The sequence below is a fragment of the Rhinopithecus roxellana genome, chromosome 10 (genome assembly GCF_007565055.1).
Source record: "Rhinopithecus roxellana isolate Shanxi Qingling chromosome 10, ASM756505v1, whole genome shotgun sequence".
NCBI lineage: Eukaryota > Metazoa > Chordata > Mammalia > Primates > Cercopithecidae > Rhinopithecus > Rhinopithecus roxellana.
This window is the reverse complement of record NC_044558.1, coordinates 2,541,626-2,568,676: the sequence shown is the minus strand read 5'-3', so window position 1 is coordinate 2,568,676 and position 27,051 is coordinate 2,541,626. Positions and strand designations below refer to the sequence as shown.

The 27,051-nt window shown below is 46.7% G+C and overlaps 1 protein-coding gene across 20 annotated transcripts; it reads right to left on the bottom strand.

Moving 5' to 3' along the window:
- Positions 1–1,573: 1,573 nt before the first annotated feature.
- Positions 1,574–26,673, bottom strand: ZNF384 (zinc finger protein 384). Of its 20 annotated transcripts, none has more exons than XM_030938821.1 (13): positions 26,471–26,619; positions 26,201–26,262; positions 25,237–25,669; positions 14,518–14,588; positions 14,009–14,246; positions 13,726–13,773; positions 13,189–13,522; positions 12,231–12,323; positions 8,281–8,505; positions 7,419–7,601; positions 5,823–5,901; positions 4,102–4,260; positions 1,574–3,212 (listed from the first exon to the last, which is right to left on the bottom strand). In XM_030938821.1, the coding sequence occupies exons 4-13, from the start codon at positions 14,581–14,583 to the stop codon at positions 2,802–2,804; spliced, it is 1,836 nt and encodes a 611-aa protein (XP_030794681.1). In that variant the 5' UTR covers positions 14,584–14,588; positions 25,237–25,669; positions 26,201–26,262; positions 26,471–26,619; the 3' UTR covers positions 1,574–2,801. The 20 variants fall into 20 exon arrangements, with proteins under 20 accessions (XP_030794681.1, XP_030794683.1, XP_030794682.1 ...); XM_030938823.1 differs by having other exon boundaries at positions 25,237–25,296; XM_030938822.1 differs by lacking the exon at positions 26,471–26,619 and having other exon boundaries at positions 25,237–25,296; positions 25,515–25,669; positions 26,201–26,449.
- Between the last annotated feature and the right edge of the window lie 378 nt (positions 26,674–27,051).

Below are 27,051 nucleotides of genomic sequence, written 5' to 3'. Positions count from 1 at the left end.
TTACACAACATATTGATACACCACCTTAGGTGTCCACACAGGATATCTGGCACTAAATTAAGTGCGTTTTATTTATCCCAGCCCAACTAGGTAACAACTACTGTTGGCCAGCAGTTCCAGAGAACCACCAGTTCTCGGGATGTGGGAGCTTGGTCACAACTTTCACTTTTTCAGTGCTTAAAGCAAGGTTTTCTTTTCTTTTTTTTTTTTCAGACAGAATCTCACTCTGTGGCCCAGCCTGGAGTGCAGTGGTACAATCCCAGATCACTGCAACCTCTGCCTCCCAGGTTCAAATGATTCTTCTGCCTCAGCCTGTAGCTGGGACTACAGGCGTGTGCCACCACACCTGGCTAATTTTTGTCTTTTTATTTTTTTGAGACAGTCTCACTCTGTCGCCCAGGCTGGAGTGCAGTGGCATGATCTTGGCTCACTGCAACCTCTGCCTCCTGGGTTCAAAAGATCCTCCTGCTTCAGCCTGAGTAGCTGGGATTGAGGACGCCCACCACTATGCCCAGATCATTTTTTTGTATTTTTAGTAGAGATGGGGTTTCACCATAATGGCCAGGCTGGTCTTGAACTCCTGACCTCAAGTGGTCTGCCTGCCTCGGCCTCCCAAAATGCTGGGATTACAGGTGTGAGCCACCACACCCAGCCTTAAAGCAAGCTGCTTAATTCTCAAAGAAGTTATCTTGAGAGTTATCTAGTCCAATCCCTTCACTAACAGTTGAAGCAGCACCCTGGCCAACACTGGTTGATGGTAGGCTAAAGTCCAGGTTTCTTTTTTTTTTTTTTTGAGACGGAGTCTCGCTCTGTCGCCCAGGCTGGAGTGCAGTGGCCGGATCTCAGCTCACTGCAAGCTCCGCCTCCCGGGTTCACGCCATTCTCCTGCCTCAGCCTCCCGAGTAGCTGGGACTACAGGCGCCCGCCAGGTCGCCCGGCTAGTTTTTTGTATTTTTAGTAGAGACGGGGTTTCACCATGTTAGCCAGGATGGTCTTGATCTCCTGACCTCGTGATCCGCCCGTCTCGGCCTCCCAAAGTGCTGGGATTACAGGCTTGAGCCACCGCGCCCGGCCAAGTCCAGGTTTCATGACCACATTCTACTCCATAGTACTACAGCTCTCCTGCATAAACCAATCTTGCACCCCTTAACTGGTTATGATTTCCACAAGGTAATAAACATACATATGGATACACTGCCAACTGCAAGTCCCTCTTCCAGACTCAGGCAGGAGTGTGGATCCTTCCAAGAGGCTTCCATTTTTCTTCCATAGGGAGCTGAGTTGTTGGGTTAACACATAACCAAAGTCTTGCTCTCACCTATTTAGGAAATGCAATCCCCATGACAGAATGTGTATGTAGAAGTCCTCATCAACAAGGATTCACTGGAGACATCATGAAACTGTACCCTTCCATGACTGGAGAACTGCACACATGGGACATCATCACACAAGCACTCGTTCATCACACACACACACTCTGCTATTAATCAGTTTATAAATCCTGTTCTTGGACATCTCCCCAAATGCCTTTTCCGCATGCTCGCTCACATCAGTAGCTCCACTGCCTCTGATCCTTTTACATGAATTTATTTCTATACAATGTTCTAAAAACACCCCTTGGTTTGTACATAAGGTTTTTTCTTTTTTTTTTTCTTCATTTTTAGATTGCTTTATAACAACTGGTTTCCTGATTTTTTTTTTTTAATTTCCTTTTCTCTGAAATCTGCCATGATTAAAAAAAAAAAAAAGACAAAAAAAAATGCTGTGGCTGGAGGACAGGGGTGGAGAGGGAAAAAAAGGACAAAAGTAAACAAAACATCAAATATGAAAATTCTCAGAGATAATGCATTTATAAACACAGAAATGGTTACAACAAAGATGGCCGTGATGAGTGGGTATAATATATTTATATATATATATTTATATATAAATCCGTGTCCGGCATCTGACCGTGGCACCTAGGGAGCTAAGTCCAGTCCTTGTGTTTGCCTTGAACTCTCCCTTCTCCGCAACACCCCTGTTTTGGAGTTTCACAGATAACACAAAGCCTCCCACAGCTCCTTGGGGGGTGGGTTGGGGAGACTTGAGAGTATAGGGTCTGTGTAGGCAGAGAAAGAGAGAGGCTTCAAGGAAATCCCTAAAACCATAACCCACACTTCTAAGCCACCTGTGACCAACTTGGGAATTTCTGGCCCCTTGGGGACCACATCTCAGCCCTTGCCCCCTTCAAATAAAAGGAGGTCTATCCCCTACCCCGAATCTTCTACCAGCAGTCAACAGGAAGTGAGACGATGTAGGGGAAGAAATGGCTCTCAGGGGCTGAGGCAACTGAGAAACCTCTGTTCTTTTGCAGGCAAGAATAGAACGAGAGGCTGGTTGCATTTGGGGCTCCCTTTTCTCTGTTATCTGGGAGGGCCAGCCTCTAGTCTTCTATCAACCCAAACTTTGAGGATAAGGAGGGTAAGGATAGGGTAAGTGACCACACTGGACAAGTTTCTATGAGGTCATAGCAAATCCTTCCCTTGAGCACCAACCCCCAATTTTAAAAGCTTTGCTTGGGAGGGGAGGCTGCTGGATAACACCATCAGCTCAGTATTCCTTTGCAATCAGGAGGGCTGATGTTCCTTTTGAAGAGTTCAGAAAAAGGATGGTATCCTGTGAAGGAAAGCTGTGCCTGAGGCCCAAGGAGATGGAGCCAAGGCCTGTGAAGGAAGAAGAGGACTTTTCCCACCAAGAGGAGCTGGAGAAAGAAGAAACCAGGACTACTTCTTCCTCTTCCCAGTGGGTGGCAGCACGGATCTCTAAGAGCTGGCCAGGTGCTCCACCTGGATGGTGCTGGTGGTGACAGTGAGGCAGATGTCCTTATGATGCTCCGCTGTCTTATAGGGGGTCAGGTCAAAGGAACACTGGGGTGGAGGGTTGGGGTTGCTGTCCCCACCACCCCCACCCTGGGGGGCTGCCCCAGGAGACTGGAAGTGTGGTGGTGGCTGTTGCTGCTGCTGCTGCTGCTGCTGTGATGCCTGGGAGGCCTGGGCCTGGGCCTGGGCCTGAGCCTGAGCCTGAGCCTGAGCCTGAGCCTGGGCTTGCGCTTGAGCTTGAGCCTGGGCCTGAGCCTGGGCCTGGGCCACTGCTGCCGCCGCCGCTGCTGCCTGCACTTGTTGCTGAAGATCAGGAGGGTTGTGTTTGCGCATATGTTTCATAAGGTATGTTTCCTGAGGGAGATGGTAAAAAGAAGTTGAGGGATGAAGAAGAAGGAAAAGAGATTACTTGTAACTAGCACCCTAGGCTCTGATTCTGCTAGAGTTAAGGTTTATAATGGTTTTCTGGAGCCAAGACTGAGCAAAACTCAAGTAGCACTTTCAGTGGCTCACTACTGAGAAAAAAAAGAGAGGGGAACCTTTAGAAGTCAGTGAACATTCAACTGGCAAAGGAATGAGCTGCTATTTTTTTCGAAGACCCCTGAATGAAACAACTTTACAACCTCTTCTGGAGTCTCATAGAAAATATCTAACTGGGCCAGGTGTGGTGGCTCACGCCTGTAATCCCAGCACTTTGGGAGGCTGAGGCAGGTGGACCACTTGAGGTCAGGAGTTTGAGACCAGCCTGGGCAACCAATCCCGTCTCTACTAAAAATACAAAAATTTGCTGGGCGTGGTGACATGCACCTGTAATCCCAGCTACTCGGGAGGCTGAGGCAGGAGAATCGCTTGAACCCAGGAGGTGGAGGTTGCAGTGAGCCGAGATCACACCACTGCACTCCAGCCTGAGTGACAAGGCGAGACTGTCTCAAAAAAAAAAAAGAAGAGAATACCTAACTGAAATCTTGCTCCCCTCAAAATTTCATGTGGCTTTATTTTGCCTTATGTTTAAGTAAAATGAAGAATTACAGTTTATCAGTCTCTATAGGATTAGGGGATCAGGCATCCCCTAAATTCCTCGGCTATGGGTCTAATTAATTTCTGAATATTTACTTGTTCTGCCAAGTTGAAGCTAGGGAGGCAGGGTATTCGCTGCAACAGATCTCTACCCAGAAAATGGGATGAAGTGGACTGGACTCTTAGAGGACTATCAGGAAGGAAAGAGAAGAAACGGAGCACTCACTGATGTGTATGCCCGACTGCAGATAGTGCAGGTGTACACCTTGGCATGCTTCACTGTGTGCGTAGACAGGTGCACCTCTAGTGAGGCTGCATCCGTGTACGCCCGATGACAGTTGTGGCACTTGAAGGGTTTATCTTTGTTGTGTTGCCGTCTGTGGGACTGAGAAAATTGGGAGAAACCAGAATGAATACATTGTCCTCTTCCCTCCTGCCCCCTTGACCTTGATGGAAAGCAAAAAAGGTAGGTGTCAGGCCTCCCAGCTTCTCTCTCCATCTGAAGAAAGTAGAAATTGTTTCAAATGAAACTTGAGAAGCTACAGGCTAAGGGTGGAAGCATACCTCATGTAGCACATACCAGGATCCCAAGACAGCTTATGCCCGTCTCACCAGTCCAGTAGTTCTTAAAGTGAGGCACGGGGATCTTTAGGGAACACTAAGATCTTTGCAGGGGGCCCACAGGATCAAAACTCTTTTTTCTTTTTTTAGATGGAGTCTCACTTTGTCATTCAGGTTGGAGTGCAGTGGTGCAATCTTGGCTCACTGCAACCTCTGCTTCCTGGGTTCAAGCGATTCTCCTGCCTCACCCTGCAAGTAGCTGGGACTACAGGCACATGCCACCATGCCTGGCTAATTTTTTTTTTTGTATTTTTAGTAGAGACGAAGTTTCACCGTGTTGGCCAGGCTGGTCTTGAACTCCTGAGCTCAGGTGATCCGCCCGCCTCGGCCTCCCAAAGTGTTGAGATTACAGGTGTGAGCCACTGCGCCCAGTCAAATCTTTTCAAAATAATAAGACAACGTTTGCCTTTCTCTCTCTTGAACCCGGGAAGTGGAAGCTGCAGTGAGCTGAGATCGTATCACTGCACTCCAGTCTAGGTGACAGAGCGAGCTTCTGTCTCAAACACACACACACACACACACACACACACACACACACACCCAAAATGAAAAACCTAACTGAAATCTTGCTTCCCTCCAAATTTCAAGTGGCTTCACTTTGCCATGTTTTACATGTAACCTTTACAGAGGTTACATGATGTGTGATAACACAATAGGCCAGATGCAGCAGATATGAGAATCTACTCATCTTCTAGCTTAAGACATTAAAGACCCCTGTGCCAGGTGCAATGACTCATGCCTGCAATCCCAGCACTTTGGGGAGGCTGAGGCGGGAGGATGGCCTGTGTCCAGGAGTTCGAGACCAACCTAGGCAAGATAGCAAGACCCCATCTCTACAAAAATTAAAAAACCAGCCAGGTGTGGTGGTGCATGCCTATAATCCCAGCTACTTGGGAGGCTGAGGTGAAAGGATCACTTGAGACCGGGAGGCTGAGGCTGCAGCGGGCCGTGATCATACCACTGCACTCAGCCTGGGTGACAGAGCAAGGTCCTGTCCCAAAAATGAAAAATAGACACCTGCAAAAATGTATAATCATGCCATTCTTCTCACTCAGTTGTTTCTGGAGGGTCTTGGAATATGTTACTCATGTTAACACACCATGGGTTTTTGTTCTTTCTAAACAGATTACCATTATCAACATTTTTCAGATTTTTCAGTTTTACAACCTCTATGTAGATAGCTATTACCCACATAAACAAAAACTCTTTGGGTCCCTCGATAATTTTTGAGTGTAAAGGAGTCCTGAAAACATTTGAGAACCACTATACTATTTAAATAGCCCCAAGTCTCAGACTCAAGGTTTGTGTGGAGGGTGGAACATTTACCTGCAGATTGGAGAGTTGTGTGAAGGCTTTCTCACAGCCTGGGTGTGCACATTTGTATGGTCTATCACCAGTGTGGATTCTGCACAGGATGAGAAGAAAGGGAAAGAATGTCAGCAAGACCACTTAGGAACTGGCTCAACAAGTTTTCTCCAGTTCAATCCTGCTCTCCTAAGGAGGCACATCAGATGGGCCTCCAAGAGGCACCAGCCTTCCTGATGTGGATCAGGTACTAATGCTTTGCTTCTGGTCAATGCCTGCATCACTCAGCTCAAGCTGAGGCTCCTCTCTGCTGGGGGAGGAGAGACCGAGGACTTGGCACCCAAGGGACAGGCAGCCCACAATGTGGCATACAAGTCAGCTCCTATAGTAACTGTCCTAACGAACATTCAAGAACATAAGATAAACACAATGGCAAGGAAAAAGAAAAGAACAACGCATCTTCCTTGGTCCCACCTTATAGCCAGAAACAGTCCCCTCAGCCTTGAGCATCACTTCCAGAGAATGTTATGGTATCAAAGAAAAGCAGAGTTACACTGATTGTGGATAGTAGTAGTGATATTAATGGAAACTCATGAAAACTTCTAAGTACTTTTTGCAGTCCAGCTCCCTAATGGCAGGAAATGCCTAGTTTAGTACCAATGTGACCTCTTTCCCCAACACCACAGGGCCCTCTGCTAAGATGAGCCAAGGACTTAAGGGTGCAGTGACACCCGCTCCTCATCAGCAACTTCAGAACCATCTCTATGACCAGGTGCTTTTCTGGACCTCTGGTATAAAATCTCAAAAACGTCACAGGACACGTCTCTTCTTTGTGAAGAAAGCCTGATTCCTCCTCTTCTCAAAGCAAGATGCCCGATCACTTTGAGATCATCACATCCACAAGAAGCCGGGTGAGATGGTCTATGGCCTGTAAGTCTGGACTCCAGTTCAACTTGAGATAGCACCGAAGGAGATCATCATCTCTTCTATTTGGCAGGTTCACTTATTCCTAGTCACTCCAGATTCACGGGATAAAAACACTGGGCATCTTTACGAAGCATGAGGTTTTTCATTTTCTGTTTGCTGATTCTCTCTGAACATTTAGTACATGTTTTCTTTTGTTCTCTACTCTTGGCATCCCTCGGAGCCTTGCTTGTTGCTGTGGGTGTCACCAGGCTGGTGTCCAGCTAATGTCTGATTTTATCTCCTGTTCATAATTGATGCCCTAAGGGCTACAGGTACGGTCTTCTCCACTCAAATGACTCTGTTTTGGCATCAAGGGGCAAATCTTGCAAGACGGGTACATGAGTATTTTCAGGGAGGAAAATCAGAGAACAGTTGTTTCCACTCCGGGTATGTGTCTGTCTCCCATGGACCACTGAATATCATACAGTCACTGCAGCTCCCCGATGTCGCTCTTGCCCCAGAGAGGCTCGCTGTGTGTCCACTTGAATCTCCAATGGTGTTTGGTCTTCCTTCTCCCAGATGCCAGCCAGGTCTCTCCTCCAGCCAGGTCTCTCCCCCGCCCCCCGCATGCGGGTTGTTGTGTGTGTCCGGGGCGGGGGTGGGGAGGGCATGCCAGCGGGGCGGGGTCAGTAGCCCGCCACTCTCCCTTACCGTGTGTGCTGCTGGAGGTGGGAGAGCTGGCGGAAGGCCTTCTGGCAGTAGGAACAGTTGTAGGGCTTGGCCCCCGAGTGGATACGGAGGTGCTGGGCCAGGTAGGAGGTGTTGGCGAAGGTCTTGGAGCAGTGCGGGCACTTGTGGGGCTTGATGGTCTCCGTGTGCATCTTGGAGTGGATCCTGCCGGAGAGGAGAGGAGGGAAGGGGGGAGGAGGAAGCAGTTCGACACCAGGGGCTCAGCTCTCTGCTGGGTGAAATGATGTTGCTTGACGGATGAGAGCACCCCCTTCCTCCCTCCTCCCAAAAGCACTCCAGCCTGGATAGGCAAATGAAGAGGACACCCAGATCTAGGTTGTTGCTGATCGTAAGTCGGTGGCTAGAATGGCAGTGAGATGATGAAGAGCTGCAACCCATGGCTCCTGGTAACCTTAAAGTAGTCAATCTCATCAACCCTCCGCTTTTTCCTAAGCTTAACACACTCACCACAGATACCCTGCTTCCAAATTGTAATTTGAACAAAGACCAATACCGCCTGTTCCCCATGGACCTGAAGTTGAATGCACACCTTGGCTCTGAACTGAAGCATATAGTAAAAGCAGGCCTGCTCTGCAGAAGATTTCCAAACACAGACACAGAGAGAAACCACAAAAATTGTTCCAGACTTTGGAATTGGAGACCACAATTTTCAAGGCCCCCCAAATAGCTAGGATATACAATTTCCACAGACAGTAATAGGAGGTTGAGGCTACCAATGGGCAAAGGTGAAAGGGGAAAAAAAATACATGTGGACGAGTAGGTGCAGGTAACATGGCCTTAGGGTTCACAGCCAGGTGGTGGGGTAAACCAAGAGCAGCCTTACCGGGTGTGCTGCTGAAGGTGGGAGAGCTGGCGGAAGGATTTCTCACAGAAGTTACAACTGTAGGGCTTAGCCCCTGAGTGTATACGGATGTGCTGGGCCAGGTAGGAGCTGTTGGCGAAGGTCTTGGAGCAATGTGGGCACTTGTGGGGCTTGGTCTCGGTGTGTGACTTGGAGTGGATCTGCATCTCCGACTTGGAGTAGAATGTCAGTGAGCACATCCGGCACCTGAGCCAAGTGAGGGCAATGGTTAGAACCCTTCCCATCAAGAAGGAGAGGCTGAACCCTCCCCTCTACTTCCGAGAGAAGCCCACCTATCTGAGCTCTCTCCTACTCCAACCTGAGAGTAGAGCTCTATGTATTCATCTTCATGGCCTAAGCATCTAACATGGTGCCCAGCACATTATAAATATTCAATAAATGTTTGCTGAATGACTGGACTGCCTCGATGTGCAAAAATGTATTTCAAAAAGATAAAACAGAGTAACAGTATGAACTCCGGGCAGATGCAAATTTCAATGGGCCAGGAATATCAGTTAACTTGTTTTCCTTCTGCCTACAGCTTGATTTCAAACATTTAAGGAATTCCTTTCTCTAACGTTCCTATGTATGAAGTACATGTGTCTGTATTCCTCAAGACCCCTAGATGATAACGAGGAACAACTAGATCCTCTCCTGCCTCCACAGATAATTTTCTTCCCTCAGATTGTCCCCTACTTCTTTTTTGGCAGTGATTCCTAGAGGGATGGGGGTGAGGAAGTATCAGAATTATTTGGAGGGGCTTTTTCAAACCATGTATGTCTGCTCTCCACCCTCTTATCTGACGTTTCATCCATCATCTACCCACCCCTTGCCCAGAGCCCCTTGACAATCAAGTGAAAACCACTTTTGCAATGACCAAAGTAGCTGCTAGGGGAAGGTGCCATCCATCAAGCATTTGGGAGAAAAATGTTTACAAAACACCTATCTTCCAAGCTAAACCTTTCCTCTTCCCTAGCACATGCAGCCAGTGTCAGCACTCTGGGTTGACATCAGTAGCACCTGATCATACTTTCACTCATCCCAACTTGGCAATCCTTTCCACTCTGGTATTGTCCACCAAATATCAAATAAGGAGGCCTCTGAGCAAGTTAAGCCACGACTATTCAAACTTTACTGAGCAAGAGCTATCTTTCATTTTCGTAAGCAATTCACCAATAAAATGGGAGCTAGTAGAAAAGGCAATGGCCTGGAAGCCAGGCAATTAGTACAAGTCCCTCTTCTTTGGGTTCTCCCTAACTTATCTTCTTAAGAGAGGCTTCAGATGGTGTGGGGTGATGATTTCTGTACTTTTTTCACCTCAGGAGAATTTTTTAGTTACCAGATTATTGATCCCTGGCAGTTGTCTGAGATGCCCAATCATTGCAGGAGACGAGGAGGCTCTGTTTATAGTGAGCATAACCCAAAGGACACAGCCAGTGGGAATCGGGATGCCTGGCTTCTACTCAGGGTTCAGTTACAAACTTGCTCATTAATAGACCTCAATTTTCTGGTGTGTAAAATGCAGAAATAAATTTTTGCCCCCAGAAGGGCCAGCAAACACCTAGGACAGTCAAAGGTAAGCCAAGTATTCTCCAGTAATAAAACTGCATTCATCTTAAGCCTTAGTGCTGATGGACGAGCTCATGCTAGTAAATATTTTAAATATTTCACTAAGACTGAGGTCAGAAGCTGGACACACTGTCACTTGAAGGGCAACTGTACTAAAGTTGCAAACTGATTTCCCTTGATGCTACAATTTCTCAGACAGGTAAAACATATTTATTTTAACCCAAATAAAATCTCATCAATTTGTGTGTGAGGGTGTTCAATAAACAACTCTGCCCTTAACATTAAGGTTAATTTAAAAAAATAATAATAACCCACTTAAAGTTTCCAATAAGAGAACTTGCAAAACTTAAATTCATTTATAATGTGCTGGCAAGGGAATGAACAATCTCAGAAGACACTAGGTATAATAATGAGGATGGGCACAATGATAATAGTTGCCATTTGTTGTTAGGCCTGACAGTGCCAGGCACTAGGTTAGGCACTTCAGACACACAGTTTCTACTCCTCACAACCTGGCAAGTCTTACCCATGTTTTACAGAAAGGAACACAAAGACTCACAAAGTAAGTAATTTGCACAAAGGGCAGTTATTCACTACAAAGCCATGATGCCAGCCTACTTTAAGATTCCTAACACCAGAGGTATTCAAGCAGAGATTGAATCATCTGCCAGGAAGGGACTGACCAAGGAGATCATTAAACTATTTCCAACTTGAAAATCCTATGAAGTCAAATAAGAGAGTCCTCTAATGCAAGGTGCTGGGTGGTTGGAAAGAAATTTAATTTTGGAGAGTTGTGGCACTCAGCAGAGGAGAGAAAAGCCAGCATCCATATCACTGGGGGCATTCCTCCAAGGGCACCATTCACATCCAGCACAATGAGAACGGGGCACTCGGAAGCATACAATGCAATGGCCTTGATTATAACAATTACAATGGCCACTTTGAATTATCATCCGTGCTTCCTAAAATGCTCAAAACAATTTCAGATATTCTAACTTTGCCTCAAAACATTTCTACAAGATAAGATGAAGGCATGGTTGATCTTCCCATTTTATATATGGGAATGAAGAGTGGGAGATATGTTGACTTGCCCAGAGTAACAGAACCAAATTCCCTCAATACCCAGTCAAATGCTACTGACCACTGAAATGGATATGGCTGACCCACACATGCATCAAAATAGAAATGCATTGTGATTAAAAAGATTTCTTTTGCTGGGCACAGTGGCTCATGCCTGTAATCCCAGCACTTTGGGAGGCCAAGGCAGGCGGATCACCTGAGGTCAGGAGTTTGAGACCAGCCTGGCCAACATGGTGAAACCCTGTTTCTACTAAAAATACAAAAGAATTAGCTGGGCATGGTGGCGAGCCTGTAGTCCCAGCTACTTGGGAGGCTGAGGCACAAGAATCACTTGAACCCGGGTGGTGGAAGTTACAGTGAGTTGAGATTGTGCCACGGCACTCCAGCCTGGGCAACAGAGTGAGACTCCGTCTCAAAAAAAAAAAAATTCTTTGGAACGTCAAGAGTTCTGAGTTTCTGAAGAAATTCTGTTTACCTAGGATACAGTAAGTCTCCCTTCAATTTCAGAGTTCTTTGTAGTCACCTGGGTGGAGGGTCATTCAGGAATTTCAAAAATACTGAATGTGTGGAAAGTCCTATGAGGCTTTCTTCCAACTGCATATTCACATTTCTTTTAATATACACAGTTTGGAAAGTCCAGAGATAGCTTTAATGTGGGTCCCAGTGAAGAAAGGGCAGAATGAGAGGACCCTGGATCCATTAGGAGTGCTCTCTCTACAGGATGTTAAAGGATCCTTCCACTACTTCTACAAATTGTATATAGATATATCTCCATGTCACAATGGCCTCACTTTAAACAAACACATAAGAATCCAGATTTCTATACGATAACTTAAAAGGGATTTTAATTTTATGAACTGATATATAAAAGAATGCCTTTAAATGAATCAAACTTGTCAGGTACCTTTATAATATGATATGATGGAAACATTTTCCAGGAACACTTTAATTGTATAAAGTGGGGTACACCTGTAATAATAAAGCTGCAATGAACTTTTGGATTATGAGCTGGAATTCTGCAGTGCTCAATTCTGCATAGCAACACTCCTCTCATTTTCACTTATAAAGAGCGATTTAAACACTCTGTAGGCTACTCTCCACAGTAGAACTATACAACACAAATAAGAATAAATGCTTAGTAACTATTTCTTAACTTTCTTTTGAAGTTCCCAACATTTCAAATCTTATCTGATATATACTCCCAACAAATGGGAGGCATAAACAGAATTATCCCCATTTTACAGATGAGGAAACTGAGGCCCAGAGAGGGGAAAAGGACTTGCCCAGGGTCACACAGCAAATTCGTGGTGGAGCCGGGAACTGAATCCATGAGCCCAAGGCTCTGTCCATTTCCTGTGCCGCAGTTCCCTTCGCTCCTAAAATGGGAACAACATTGCCCATCTGGGTACACTAAGGAACTGAGGACAGACCCAGACTCCCAGCCATGCATATCTGCCCGTCTATATCAAAGCTGTGACAGTAGTTATCCCACTCTATACAGTGCTACCAAACTCCCCAAACCCACTAGGGCACGTGACAGTTCTCAAAGGAATTAAAAGATGTTCAACTTTCAAAGGGCAGGGAGTTTATTTACGTAATTATTTTTGTATAGTATCACATGCAAATATGCATATAATGCTTTTTGGTAAAGGCAAACTTAGAGGAAGTGGAGAATCAAAATGACTTTCATAAATCAGAAAGCGAGCAAAGTCATTCTATAAGTATATACTCCAAAGGGGGAGGCATCCTATTCCTCCTACCTTCTTATGAAAGCCCCTCCCATCATCCCAACCATGCAGGGTGAGGCAGGTTCAGTGTTCAAATATGACCCAGGAACTGGTGAATGGCACATAGGTTAGGTGCTTACCAGAAAAGTTTCTTAGAAAAATAGGAATGGAATATGTAGAAAGCAAAAAGGAGCTACAGACAAGAGTCTCAAACCCAGCATAAAGCCGCATTACAAGAGAGAGATTCTACTTTGTTACTAAAAAATAAGTCAGTGTTAACGACCCCCAAAACAAGGGTTAAGAAAAGGAAAGAGTGAAATGGGTCTCTGCATCCTAACAAGATGCTAGCAGCTCTGCCTCCTATCCTATGATGGGACACCTGACATGCAAGTGGCTCAGAGCTGGGAAGCTGTCAGAGTGTAGCACCTGACTGGGGCAGAACACAATGAGGGTACAGGGAGAATCACCAAGCTAGGCATCCTCGCCTCATCCTGCCCCTGGCTCTGAGTCTTACCTGTAGGTCTTGCCGTCTTTCTGATGGTCATCATCGTCCTCAGGGGAGAGGACATAAGGGTCATTCATCTCAGGCAGCCCTGATTCCAGCATCCGCTTCTTCTTCCGGCCCCGGGGCGGCTTAGGAGCCACACTGCCACCTCCACCACCACCTCCACCTCCTTCCTCGGTTAGGGTCGATGCTACCTTCTTGGAGAGGTCAGGGACAACCTGCAGGGCTTGTGAGCCAGGGGGAAGAGCTGAGACAATCATGGGAGCCGAAATGGGGAAGGTCTGAGCTGATGATGCTGTGGTCACAAGAGAGCCTGAGGGGGACGTGATTACCAAACCCGGACCTAGGATTGGGAGAAAAAGGAGATGGCGTCACGTTGTTCAGTTCTGATCCTAATCCTATTTCATTTCCCCCACATCATTGTCTAATTAACCCCTCACCCCCCCCGCCGACCCAACCCAGAATACATAGGAAACCCCAAACCCTGTAGAAAAATAATGGTCTCCTAACCCTTGTCCCCACCCCCCTGGTAACAGTGAGATTTACCCCTTGATTGACTCCCTTCTCTTCTCCACCTCTGAGAACAGGAGACTCCTTGATTCAGAGAAGGAAAGAATGTCACCTCCTCAAAGGCAGGGACCGCATCTTCTACTTCTTTGTATCCCCCACAATGCCTAGCACATTGCTAGGCACACAGTAGGCACTTAATAAAAATGTGATTGAGTAATCAAACACATATCCCACTCCCCATGTCCGTGGAGCCCCCCAGCCTGGGGTACTGATCATGGAGGATCAACACCTCAGATTGGACAAGAGCAGAGTTGCTCACCAGCAGTCATCAGTCCTGTAGACGGCACAGGGACCACCGTGATATTCTGGGTAACGGATGCTTGGCTGTGTGGGGTCAGCTGGTCTGACTTGGACTCTGTGTCCATACTGATGCCCGAGGGCAGGGACACTGAGGCAGGCACTGTCAGCAAGGTGGGGTAGTGAGGTGGAGCCAGACCACAGCCCTTCTCTGGCAACAGTTGATCCTTCATCTTGTTGATGAACATTGTGTTCTCAATCTAAGAGAAAAGGAAGGGGAAGGGAGCACCCTCTTCAGACTGAGAGGCTGATTCTGCTTGCTCGTGAGCACATTTCAGTGTCTGTCCGCCTTAGGGATCAAGGATGAGTACTTCATACCTTTGGCCTTCTAGAGAGAAGCCAAGGCAGAAACACTAGATAATTCTCAGCGGTGGGGGACGAAGTAAAACAGCATGTGGTGCACCTTCAGTCTCCACAGTAACAGAACTTGCTACTGAGAGTTGGGGAGAGCAAGAAAGCAACACCACTTACCTGACCTGAGACTGTGGGGATAGAAGGCCAGAAGTATGGGTTAGAATTGAAGTGAGATTCTTCCATTCTACCTGAAGAAAAAATGAGAGAACACATCACATTCAGGAATTACTCTGAAAAAGCTAAGCAATGGAGAAGGGGAACTGAAAGGTCCCTGGTCTCCTCTGGCACCTGATCACATGGTTGGGGACTGGCAGTCAAGACCTTAGTGTCTAGCACATTAGTCCTTTGGTCAGAGCCACTTGTCACTGTATCCCCATCCAACAGAGGCTATCCTACTTAATGACCGCGAAAGAACTTACACGTATCGCATTTACTCACACAATGTTATTCATGCCCCCTAAAGAAAAACTGGTATTACTTTCCTTTGCTGGCAAAAAGAAACTGAGGTCATGAGAGGGGCGATGATGTACCTAAGGTCACAGAAAACAAATCACTGACTGACTTGAAAACGGCCAGGTACTAGTACCTATCATTATTCCTTTCTCTTATTCTTTAAAACTATACTCCTTAAAATAAAAATTTTGTTTTATTTTTTCTGTTTTTGAGACAGGTTCTTACTCTGTCACCTAGGCTACACTGTAGGGGCACAATCATAGCTCACTCCAGCCTCAATCTCCCGGGCTCAGCCTCCCAGGGAGTTGGGACTACAGGCCGTGTACCACTATGCCGGACTAATTTCTTTTCTTTTTTTCTTTTTTTTTTTAAAGTAGTGACAGGGTTTTTCCATGTTGCCCAGGGTGGTCTTGAACTCCTAGGCTCAAGGGATCAGCCCATCTTGGCCTCCCAAAGTGCTGGGATTACAGGCATGAACCACTGTACCCAGCCAATAAAAATTTCAAGAGTTCCGGCCAGGCGCGGTGGCTCACACCTGTAATCCCAGCACTCTGGGAGGCTGAGGCAAGCAGATCACGAGGTCAGAAGATTGAGACCATCCTGGCAAACACGGTGAAACCCCGTCTCTACTAAAAATACAAAAAATTAGCCAGGCGTGGTGGCGGGCGCCTGTAGTCCCAGCTACTCGGGAGGCTGAGGCAGGAGAATAGTGTGAACCTGCGAGGCGGAGCTTGCAGTGAGCCGAGATCGCGCCACTGCACTCCAGCCTGGGCGACAGAGTAAGGCTCTGTCTCAAAAAAAAAAAAAAAAACAAAAATTTTTTTCAAGAGTTCCAACCAATACGTCTACAGTTCTATGTGGTTTGAAAAGGTTCCAGGCCAGAACATAAAACGACTAAGAAAATTAAAAAATGAAGACTGGGTGTGGTGGCTCACACCTGTAATCCCAGCACTCTGGGAGGCTGAGGTAGGTGGATCATTTGATGTCAGGAGTTCAAGACCAGGCTGACCAACCTGGTGAAACCCCATTTCTACTAAAAATAAAAAATTAGCTGGGTGTGATGGCACATGCCTGTGATCCCAGTTATTTGGGAGGCTGAGGCAGGAGAATCGCTTGAACTGGGAGGCGGAGGTTTCAGTGAGCTGAGACCGCGCCACTGCACTCCAGCCTGGGGAACAAGAGCGAAACCCCATTTCAAAAAAAAATCAGAATCAAAGCATATTTTGAGTACCACCTACTATCAAGATCACACCCCACCAATCCCACCAAGGTCTAAGAACATCCATGGTGCTACATTGGGTACCACACATGGTGTGCTGAGCAGTGAGAATTAAGGCATTACTAGTTTTAAAAGTGTTCTGGCACTAGCAGTATCCCAGGTTTCCAAAGCGTTTCAGAACAGGCATAACAGTGGGCCTGTTTTGTAAATACAGTGTATATTTTGGTCAAAACTCACCAAACTACACAATTAAAAGCTTTGTGTTTTATTGTTGTAAATTATATATGCATAAAATATAAAATACATAAATCTCACTAATATTCTTCAGTTTACTAACCTCAATTCCTAATGTGAAACTGAAGTTCTAGGAGTGAATTGGGTTAAATATTTTAACAAAAACACATTTCAAAAATTAATTTTGTGTTGTTTTTTATATTTAAATTTGACTATACTTGAATAGACATTCTATTGGCTTTGTATTTTTTTCACGCTTCACCATTCTCAAGTCAAAATTTTTTTAGTAACACTCACTATACCATATAGCAAGAGTGCTAGACTCCTGCTTTATATTTCTCAAAAACTATGCTTCCGGCCAGGTGCAGTGACTAACGCCTATAATCCTAGCACTTTGGGAGGCCAAGGCGGGCCAATTCCCCTGAGGTCAGGAGTTCGAGACCAGCCTGGCCAACATTGCGAAACCCTATCTCTACTAAAAGTACAAAAAATTAGCCAGGCATGGTGGCGTGTGCCTGTAATCCCAGCTACTCAGGAGGCTAAGGCAAGAGAATTGCTTGAACCCGGGAGGCAGAGGTTGCAGTGAGCCAAGACTGCGCCATTGCCTGGGCAACGAGTGAAACGCCATCTCAAAAAAAAAAAAAGAAAAAAAAAGGAAAAGAAACCTTTGTGAGAAATAAACAGCAAGAAAAGTAACCCCTCAGAATCATGCCAACAAGCAACAGGTGGGTACAGAACACAGGCATCCCACCACCCGGTTTCACATTCTGATCACTTCTCCTACCAAGGTTTAACTGGCAGTATGTTGGTCAAGAGTAGCTTCCCAAAATCCTGAACCAGCAAAGACAGAGCCCCACAAAAGGCAAAGAAGAGGAGAGTGTGAGACTGGTGAAATGGAGAAATGAGGAACAACAACAAAAAATAAACAGTATTACCAGGCTGCTACTCTGAGCAAAGCACAACCAAGGTTCAGGTGGGGAAGACCCGTGACAGGCAAGTTAGACCCACTGAGGATACACTGGAGGCAGACACTAGAGATACTGAGAGCTAAAGGACAGGCTGGACACAGAAACTCAGTTTTAAATACTAAGGAAACAGGGAAGGATCTTCAACAAAGGTGCTGAAGCTGAAAATCACTCTAACATAACTCTGTTCCTTATTCTTTTATAGAAAACATCACTTTCTGGCCGGGCGCGGTGGCTCAAGCCTGTAATCCCAGCACTTTGGGAGGCCGAGACGGGCGGATCACGAGGTCAGGAGATCGAGACCATCCTGGCTAACACGGTGAAACCCCGTCTCTACTAAAAAAATACAAAAAAAACTAGCCGGGCGAGGTGGTTGGGCGCCTGTAGTCCCAGCTACTCGGGAGGCTGAGGCAGGAGAATAGCGTGAACCCAGGAGGCGGAGCTTGCAGTGAGCTGAGATCTGGCCACTGCACTCCAGCCTGGGCGACAGCGAGACTCCGTCTCAAAAAAAAAAAAAAAAAAAAAAAAAAAAACAAACAAACAAAAAAAAAACATCACTTTTTTTGTTCTATTAAACAACACCCTCAATTTTCATAAAATCTATAAAGGGAAAAACTGAATTTAATTTCAGCCTTTTTAAAAAGTAGCAAGGGTGTAATGTACCAAATCTGTGACTACAACAGTTTCACATAAATAGGCTCACTATTAATAAGGACCAAAAATCAAATATACATCAATTCTGTTTTCTGAGTTATAAAACACAATAAATGAATCAGTCTCTGATACAGGTACTAACTTGGTCCTTCCAGCCATAGCTTTATAAAAGGGTCTTATAGCTGGGTGTGGTGGCTCATGCTTGTAATCCCAACACTTTGGGAGGCCTAGGCAGGAGGATCACTTGAGGTCTGGAGTTTGAGACCAGCCTGAGCAATATATTTGAGACCGTCTCTAAAAAAAAATTGGAAAAAAAAAAAAAAAAAAAAAGGAGGTGGGTGTGGTCGTGTATACCCATAATCCTAGGTATTTAGAAGGCTGAAGTGGGAAAACTGCTTGAGCCCAGGCGTTCAAGACTGCAGTGAGCTACGAACACACTACCGTACTCCAACCTGGGTAACAGAGCAACACCCCATCTCCTAAAAAACACGCAAGTTGGCCGGGCGCGGTGGCTCAAGCCTGTATTCCCAGCACTTTGGGAGGCCGAGACATGCGGATCACAAGGTCAGGAGATGGAGACCATCCTGGCTAATACGGTGAAACCCCGTCTCTGCTAAAAAATACAAAAAACTAGTCGGGCGAGGTGGCGGGTGCCTGTAGTCCCAGCTACTCGGGAGGCTGAGGCAAGAGAATGGCGTAAACCCGGGAGGCGGAGCTTGCAGTGAGCTGAGATCCGGCCACTGCACTCCAGCCTGGGTGACAGAGCGAGACTCTGTCTCAAAAAACAAACAAACAAACAAAAAAATGCAAGTTGCGGTGGCTCACGTCTGTAATCCCAGCACTTTGGAAGGCTGAGGTGGACAGATTGCTTGAGTCCACCCGCATGGGCAACATGGTGAAACCCTATCTCTACAAAAAATACAAACATTAGCCAGGCATGGTGGCGGGTGCATGTAATCTCAGCTACTTGGGAGGCTAAGGCAGGAGAATCATTTAAGCCCGAGAAGCAGAGGCTGCAGTCAGCAGAGATTGAGCCACTGCACTCCAGCATGGGAAACAGAGAGAAACCCTGTCTCAAAAACAAACAACAAAACAAAGATGGGGGTCTCAGGTTATCTTCAGCCAACAGAATCAAGACAACAATCAGATCATAGTTTAAGAGAATCCAATCTTGCCAAACTTTTTGGGAAGCAGCAATCACATCTTTTACATCTGTATCTTATAAATATCCCCAACATACGACTTTATCACCCAAGACACAATTACATATTTAATGAATTGAACAACAGTAGACTACATATATAGATTTTGCAGACAATGCTAGGAGTTCAAGTCTTATCCACAATCCATGTCTAACCTTCTAGTGGAGGGAAATGAAACAGACAAGAAGTAAGAGTGGTGATAAATGGTGGGAATGAAGTAGAGAATTAGAACAGAGAGAATGGGTGCGGTGGCTCATGCCTGTAATTCCAGCACTTTGGGAGGTCAAGGCGGGTGGATCACTTGAGGTCAGGACTTTGAGACCAGCCTGGCCAACATGATGAACCTGGCCAACATGATGAAACCCCATCTCTACCAAAAATACAAAAATTAGCCAGGCATGGTGACACACATCTGTAATCCCAGCTACTCAGGAGGCTGAGGCAGGAGACTTGCTTGAACCTGGGAGGTGGAGGTTGCAGCAAGCTGAGATCTCACCACTGCACTGTAGCCTGGGCAACAGAGCAAGACTCTGTCTCAAAAAAAAAAAAAAAAAAAAAAGATCAAAAATAATAATTAAGAGGGAGAATAAAAGAAACAAAGGGCCAATGTATAATTTTCCCCAAAGAATCAAGGAAGTTGGCTGGGGGTGGTGGCTTGTGCCTGTAATACTAACACTTCGGGAGAGTAAGGTGGGTGGGTCACTTGAGCTCAGGAGTTCAAGACTAGCCTGGCTAACATGGCAAAACCCCATCTCTAATAAAAATACACAAGGTGTGGTGGCGGGCACCTGTAGTCTCAGCTACTTGGGAGGCTGAGGCAGGAGAATCACCTGAGTGCAGCAAGTCGAGATTGCACCACCACAGTCCAGCCTGGGTGACAGATCAAGAACCTGTCTCAAAGGAAAAAAAAAAAAGAACGAAGGAAGTAAATGCACTATGGATGTGAAAACGTAGGAAGGAGGCGGCTCAGCACGGTGACTCATGCCTGTAATCCCAGCACTTTGGGAGGCCAAGGCGGGTGGATCACGAGGTCAGGAGTTCAAGACCAGTCTGGCCAACATGGTGAAACCTTGCCTCTATTGAAAGTACAAATATTAGCCAGGCATGGTGGCAGATGCCTGCAGTCCCAGCTACTCAGAAGTCTGAGACAGGAGAATAGCTTGAACCTGGGAGGTGGAAGTTGCAGTGAGCCAAGATCACACCACTCACTGCACTCCAGTCTGGGCAACAGAACAAGACTCTGTCTCAAAAAGAAAAAAAAAAAAAAAAAAGTGGTGGACAATATCACCACTATCATTATCATTAAAACTTATTAAGCACTTACTGTGTTCAAGGCAGCGTTCTAAGCACTTTACAACTATTACATCATTTAGTCCCTGCAACAATGAGGTAGGTACTGTAATTCCCATTTGAAATGAGGAAACTGGAGGCACAGAGTCCAACAGTAAATAGCAAAGCAGGAATGTGAATCCAGGCACCAAAGTGCAAGTTAAGGAAAGGGGTTCTACAAGGAACCAAAATCACACAACTGTAGTATACACTTTCTGATGTTACGGCTTGATTCAGGAAATAAAATTTAGAATATTTCCAGGAATGAACTATGTATTTTCCAGCTAGTTCTCAACACATGTTTTCAAAATTGAAGTTTCTGATAAGAGCAAAATGATATGCGGTTCAAGGTCATATTCCCTATTTTGTGAAACCTGACTTAGCTACCAAGATAACTTTTTTTAAGATGACAGAGCCTGAATAAAGAGGCCAGACGTTACAAAGGAAAATAAATAAAAAGCCCCTCCACTTCCTTGGATACCTAGTTGATTGCTCTGCTTTGGTGCTTAAGAGAACCACAGCTGGTCCAAGGACAAGACAAGACAATACATATGTGTTACGGGCTTCTGAGACACAGGTCAGTCCAAAAGGGGGACAACAGAGAGTACTGCTCATCCAACTAGAAGCCACCTTTACCAGCAAAATGACACCTGAGAAATGCTATGCCACTGTGCCACTGATGAGTCTGACTTAATCATCTCTGTACTCCTGAAATGAGATCAATGGAGAGCTAAGAATCAAAACTATTGCCAGAATACAATGTAAATGGCGCCCACTACAGTTGTGTAACAGGGCGCTCTGGTGCCAGACCTGCTTACTGTCTGTTTGCCACTTTATCTTTTGTGGAAGAAATTTCTCCAATCCATCCCAACATCCAAGCAGGCACATATCAACATTCTTATCACCCAAAGAAGCCCACTGATGTTACACAGAAAACTCATGTCTACACAGAGAGTGCCAGTTTTCATGATTACGCCAATATATTTAAAGAAAGCACTTCGGGGCCGGGCGCGGTGGCTCAAGCCTGTAATCCCAGCACTTTGGGAGGCCAAGACGGGCGGATCACGAGGTCAGCAGATCGAGACCATCCTGGCTAACACGGTGAAACCCCGTCTCTACTAAAAATACAAAAAAAAAACTAGCCGGGCGAGGTGGCGGGCGCCTGTAGTCTCAGCTACTCCGGAGGCTGAGGCAGGAGAATGGCGTAAACCCGGGAGGCGGAGCTTGCAGTGAGCTGAGATCCGGCCACTGCACTCCAGCCTGGGCGACAGAGCGAGACTCCGTCTCAACAACAACAACAACAACAAAAAAAAAAAAAAGAAAAAAAAAGAAAGCACTTTGGGAGGCCAAAGTAGGAGGATCACTTGAGCCCAGGAATTCAAGAACAGTCTGGGCAAAATAGGGAAACCTTGTATCTACAAAAAATTTAAAAAGCAGCTGGGCATGGTGGCTCACACCTGTAATCCCAGCTACTTGGGAGGCTGAGGCAGAAGAATAACTTGAGCCCAGGAGGTCGAGGCTGCAGTAAGCCATTATCATGCATTGCACTCCAGTCTGGCCAACAGAGTGAGACCCTGTCTCACAAAAAAAGAAGAAAAAAAGAAAAAGAGAATAAAAAAAAAAAACAAAAGAGAAGGAAAGATATAACTGGTGGAAAGAAAAATGCTGGCAGGTTGAAAATCCGGGTCCTCCTATCAATTTTACTATTGCACCAAGCCTCAACTGTTCTGTTAATAAAAAGGGACGTTTACTGCTAGGCGAGGTGGCTCATGTCTGTAATCCTAGCACTTTGGGAGGCCAAGGTGGCTGGACTGCCTGAGCTTAGGAGTTCAAGACCAGCCTGGGCAACACGATGAAATCCTGTCTCTACTAAAATACAAAAAATTAGCCGGGTGTGGTGGCGTGCGCCTGTAATCCCAGCTACTCAGGAGGCTGAGACAGGCAAATTGCCTGAACCTGGGAGGAGGAGGGGTTGCAGCAAGCAGAGATCACACCATTGCACTGCAGCCTGGGCGAGAGCGAGACTCAGTCTCAAAAAAAAAAAAAGGCCAGGCACGGTGACTCATGCCTGTAATCCCAGCACCCCAGCACTTTGGGAGGTTGAGGTGGGCAGATCACGAGGTCAGGAGATCGAGACCATCCTGGCTAAGACTGTGAAACCCCGTCTCTACTAAAAATATAAAAAATTAGCGGGGTGTGGTGGTGGGCACCTGTAGTCCCAGCTACTCGGGAGGCTGAGGCAGGAGAATGGCGTGAACCCGGGAGGCGGAGCTTGCAGTGAGCCGAGATTGCGCCACTGCACTCCAGCCTGGGTGACAGAGCGAGACTCCGTCTCAAAAAAAAAAAAAAAAAAAGAAGGGAGGTTTACTATAAGTTGGAGGATAATTTTCTCTTCAGAGACACAAGAACTGCATATTCCTTCTCCAATCTCAAAAGAAATCTCAGAAGCCCTCAGGAGATACAGAAGAGAGACATTATCAAGTATTAATAACAGTCATGAAACACAGCAGGACTTGAACTCTCGGACCAGAGCTTTGTCTGTCTGACCACATCCTTCCATAATGCTACCAACCAGCCAGGGATAAAGATGACATGGCTTCCAGCAGGTGTTTTTGGCAGATACAGAGAAGACCACCATCTCTTTCCCAGAACCCACTACTTGTTTTTTACTGTTGTTTTTTCAAATAAAGCATGACTTTCTTTTCCCAAGAAAATAGCATTCCCTTAACACAACGAACTCTTAGAAAACCATGAAATACATTCATCAACTTCAGTAGCTAGAGAATGGCCTTGGGAATCAAGACTTGTGAATTCATTTTTCTTTTTTTTTTTTGAGATGGAGTCTCACTTTGTTGCCCAGGCTGGAGTGCAGTGGCACGATCTCAGCTCACTGCAACCTCCACCTCCTAGGTTCAAGCAATTCTCCTGCCTCAGTCTCCCGAGTAGCTGGGATTACAGGCGCTTGCCAACACACCTGGCTAATTTTTGTATTTCTAGTAGAGATGGGATTTTGTCATGTTGGCCAGGCTGGTCTCGAACTCCTGACCTCAGGTGACTCAGTCTCCTCAGCCTCCCAAAGTGCTGGGATTACAGGCATAAGCCACCGTGACCAGCCAAGACTTGTGAATTCTAATTCTAGGTCCTATATCAGTGGATGACTCTTAACTATTTAAGTGGAAGAATTAACCATTTCACGAGGTTTCTATTAGGATGGAGAATGGAAGAGGATGAGGCCTTTATAAAGAAGTTTGTAAGGCATATGGTGATGGTTTTGATAAAGGCAGCACAAAAAAGAGAAAGAATTAAATACCTCAAGTGCTTCTGAAAGGAAGAGTTACAGAAATACTTTCACAAGATGAGGACTATTAGTGCCAATTAGTGAAAATTACATGAGGACTACATAATTACAAAGGATCTACCCAAAAGTAACAAATCTATAGCCTCCACTTTAGTAATCACCTACAAGTAACATCAACAAGATGGAAAAAAAAATCAACTTGAATTCAACTACAGAAAGAACTTAGACACTATTAAGAAACCATTCCAAAACCATACAACTGCAAAAAGTTACCTTAGCTCAAGACTTGAAATGAAGAAACACAGAGAAAGTTTGTTTTTTTTTTTCTCAATAAGGAAACAAAATCTCTTTCTCTCAGGTTGTAAAGACATTCAAGAAGGGCCATCCCAGTAGGATGTGTGAGGCTTTCCTGCTACTATCCATAAACTCTTTACTATCCACAAACTGAGTTCGTAACCAGTAACTCAGAACAAATGCACCCCAATGTTACTGGGACACACCATGACACCATGCACAGACTCAACAGGACTGCTACCACCACACAGCTGGCAACCTGGACCAACAGCTTCTACCCTGGGCACCACTGGACCACTACACCCTGCATTCTGTGGGAGGGACAGCACTGTGGTTCTCCTTGCCCTGTCTGTTCCACTATAAATGATGGATCTGGGGAATGTGAGGTCAAAATAAATAAGACTGGAGAAGAGATATGTACCCAATATTTAATCAACAACTTGGCTCAGAAACCCACAGGGCATTTTACAAATCAACCTGGAACTGGTTTTTAAAAGATACCTCTGGGATCATAAGCTCCAAACTCAAACTCTTCAGGTTCACTCACTGCCATTTTCAGGCTACCCAAAACTCTTCCAGACCTACTTCTGGAGTCTACTTCAAACAGTTTTATCCACTTCACTCCAAACTACCCATGAAGCAGTTTTTTTGGTTTTTTGTTCTTTTTTTTTTCCCTGAAAATTTCACCTTGCCACACCAAACTCAAATAATCCTGTGTCACAGATTCTAATCACTCCACAGACCCACTTCTAACACTCCACTGAAGTATTGGTGATAGGAACTCCATTCTAAACTCAGCCCTGCTTGTTCCAAACACAGGAAAGCAATTCCATAAGGACTATATTGGCACTTAGGGTCTTTGTGTCCCAAAGCAGAATACAAATCTCTCCTTTGGACACAAGGAAACACTATTCAGTGGCTTCACCGGAGAATTTCACATTTCATTCCTGATGAGCATTAGTGGGAATGGAAAGTGATAGGGTACAGTACCAACTGTTTACACAAAAAATTCCTGGGGACCCTCAAAAGATAATAGAAGAAAGCTGATTTTTCTCCCACAACAAACCTCAGCATTACAATTGCTATTAAGTATTCCATCACATTGTGAAACACACACACACGCCCCATTTGGTTGTGACCCCTTCTCCCCCAAAACCAGAAAAGCCATTAACCCAAAAATTATCTTACCCTCTCTCTCTCTTCCTCCTGCCGTCTTATTCCTCCTCCTTTCCAGGGCGCCTGAACTTTCTGTAAACAAATTGTCTAGGTTACAGGGGCCAGGCAGGGTGCAGCCAACACAGAACTGTGGAGAACCTCAGGAATTATTTGTCAGCAGTCAGTCTGGAAGGCAGGCAGACCCCCCAACCAGCAATCCAAAGATGGGTGGATATAATAACAGGAGTGTAGTGCAACCCCCTATGTGGATACGAGGGAAATAAATCCAATTCCCAGAAACTAAAACGAACTCTTATCACCAGCGTGTGGATTCCACTCCTAGGCTCAGAGACTGGTCCTCGTTCGTTCCCAGGCCACAGGTAACCAGGGGTCAGAGAACAGAAGAGATGGAGGAGGAGGAGGGTCTCTGCCCCAGAGGAGTGGCTTCAGAAGGCAAAGCTGAGGGCTGGGGGATGCACAAGCCCTTGTGTCAGGCACAGTGCCAGTTCAGGCCCAGTCACTTCCTCTAGCCTTCCCCCACTTCTTCGAGGACTTCGCCCCCTGCCTACCCAAGGCCTTGTGCCAAGAAGTACCTCCCTGAGCCTGCACCGTGGTCTATCTACTGGAGACCCCAGCTGTCCCCCAAAACCTTCGCTCCCCTGAGACAGTTCCTGGGAGCCTTCTCCTGATGTCGTCCCCTACCCCCTTCTCAAAGACCCTTCCTTAGGACGTCCCTCCTTCCCCTCCAGGGAGCTGAACTCTGCCACCCACCAGACAGGCACCCGCCCCCTAAACCCCCCCATTCCTCCCCATCGCCCGCTCCTCCACAACCACTTCCGGTTCCGGGACGGGGACACACACACACACACACACACACACACACACACACACACACAGTCACATCGTGGACCCCCCCCTTCCCCGCCCGCCCAGGGAAAAGGGGAGGGGGAGGAGCAGGGAGCTTGGCGCGCGCCGGCTGCAGCGGCGCGAGACTCACCCGGCGGCGACGGCTGCGGCGGCGCCAGAGCCTGAGCCAGAGCGCGGGAGGGGCGGCGTTTGCTGGGAAAGGAGGGAGACGAGTGGGGTGGGAGGACCAGGAGGGGGCGAGGGAGGGGAGAAAGCGCGAGGCGCAGCGCGCGGGCACGCACTTCTGGCGCGAGACAGACCCACACACTCACACGCAGGGAACGCGCGCAAGACACCCGCAGGGCGGGGGCGCGAGGCAGTGGATGGCCCCCCCTCCCCGCCGCCCTCCCCTTGCACTCACCCGGAAGTGGTGCTGCAGCTCGTGCTCCCGCGAACCCCAATTCCTCCACGCCCCCCTCCCTCCCTCCCCCCAACAGGCTCAGAGAAGAGCTCTGCGGAGAGAAGGCGGGAGCGCCGGAAACGAAAAGGGGGGAGGGAGGGAAATAGCAATGTAGGGGGGGCGCTAATGGAGAAAGAGGGGCGTGCAAAAGCCGAGTCACTTCCGGGAGTGGCTGGAACACATCCGGCGCCGCTAGCGCTGCGAGATATTCAGGGCAGAAGTTACGGTAACTCGGGGCGGAAGTAGCTTCTGCCCAGCGACCGGGTAGAGGGGATGTGACGCTATAGCGGAAGTGAAGGCGGGTTCCGCTAAGGGCAAAAGCTGAAACCGGAGGATTGCGGTCCTGGGCTTCCGGAAGGGACTTCTGGGGAAGTGGACGGGGGGGGGGGGGGGGGGGGGGGGGGTGGGAGGGGTGGAAACGCGACAGGTTCATCAATTATCCATCAAGGTAGGAGAGGAGGTGTGGGTTCTTCAGATGCTAGGACTCCGTTTCTCTTCCCTCTGGGTGGAATGAGCTGATGTAGGAAATTACCATTATTTTT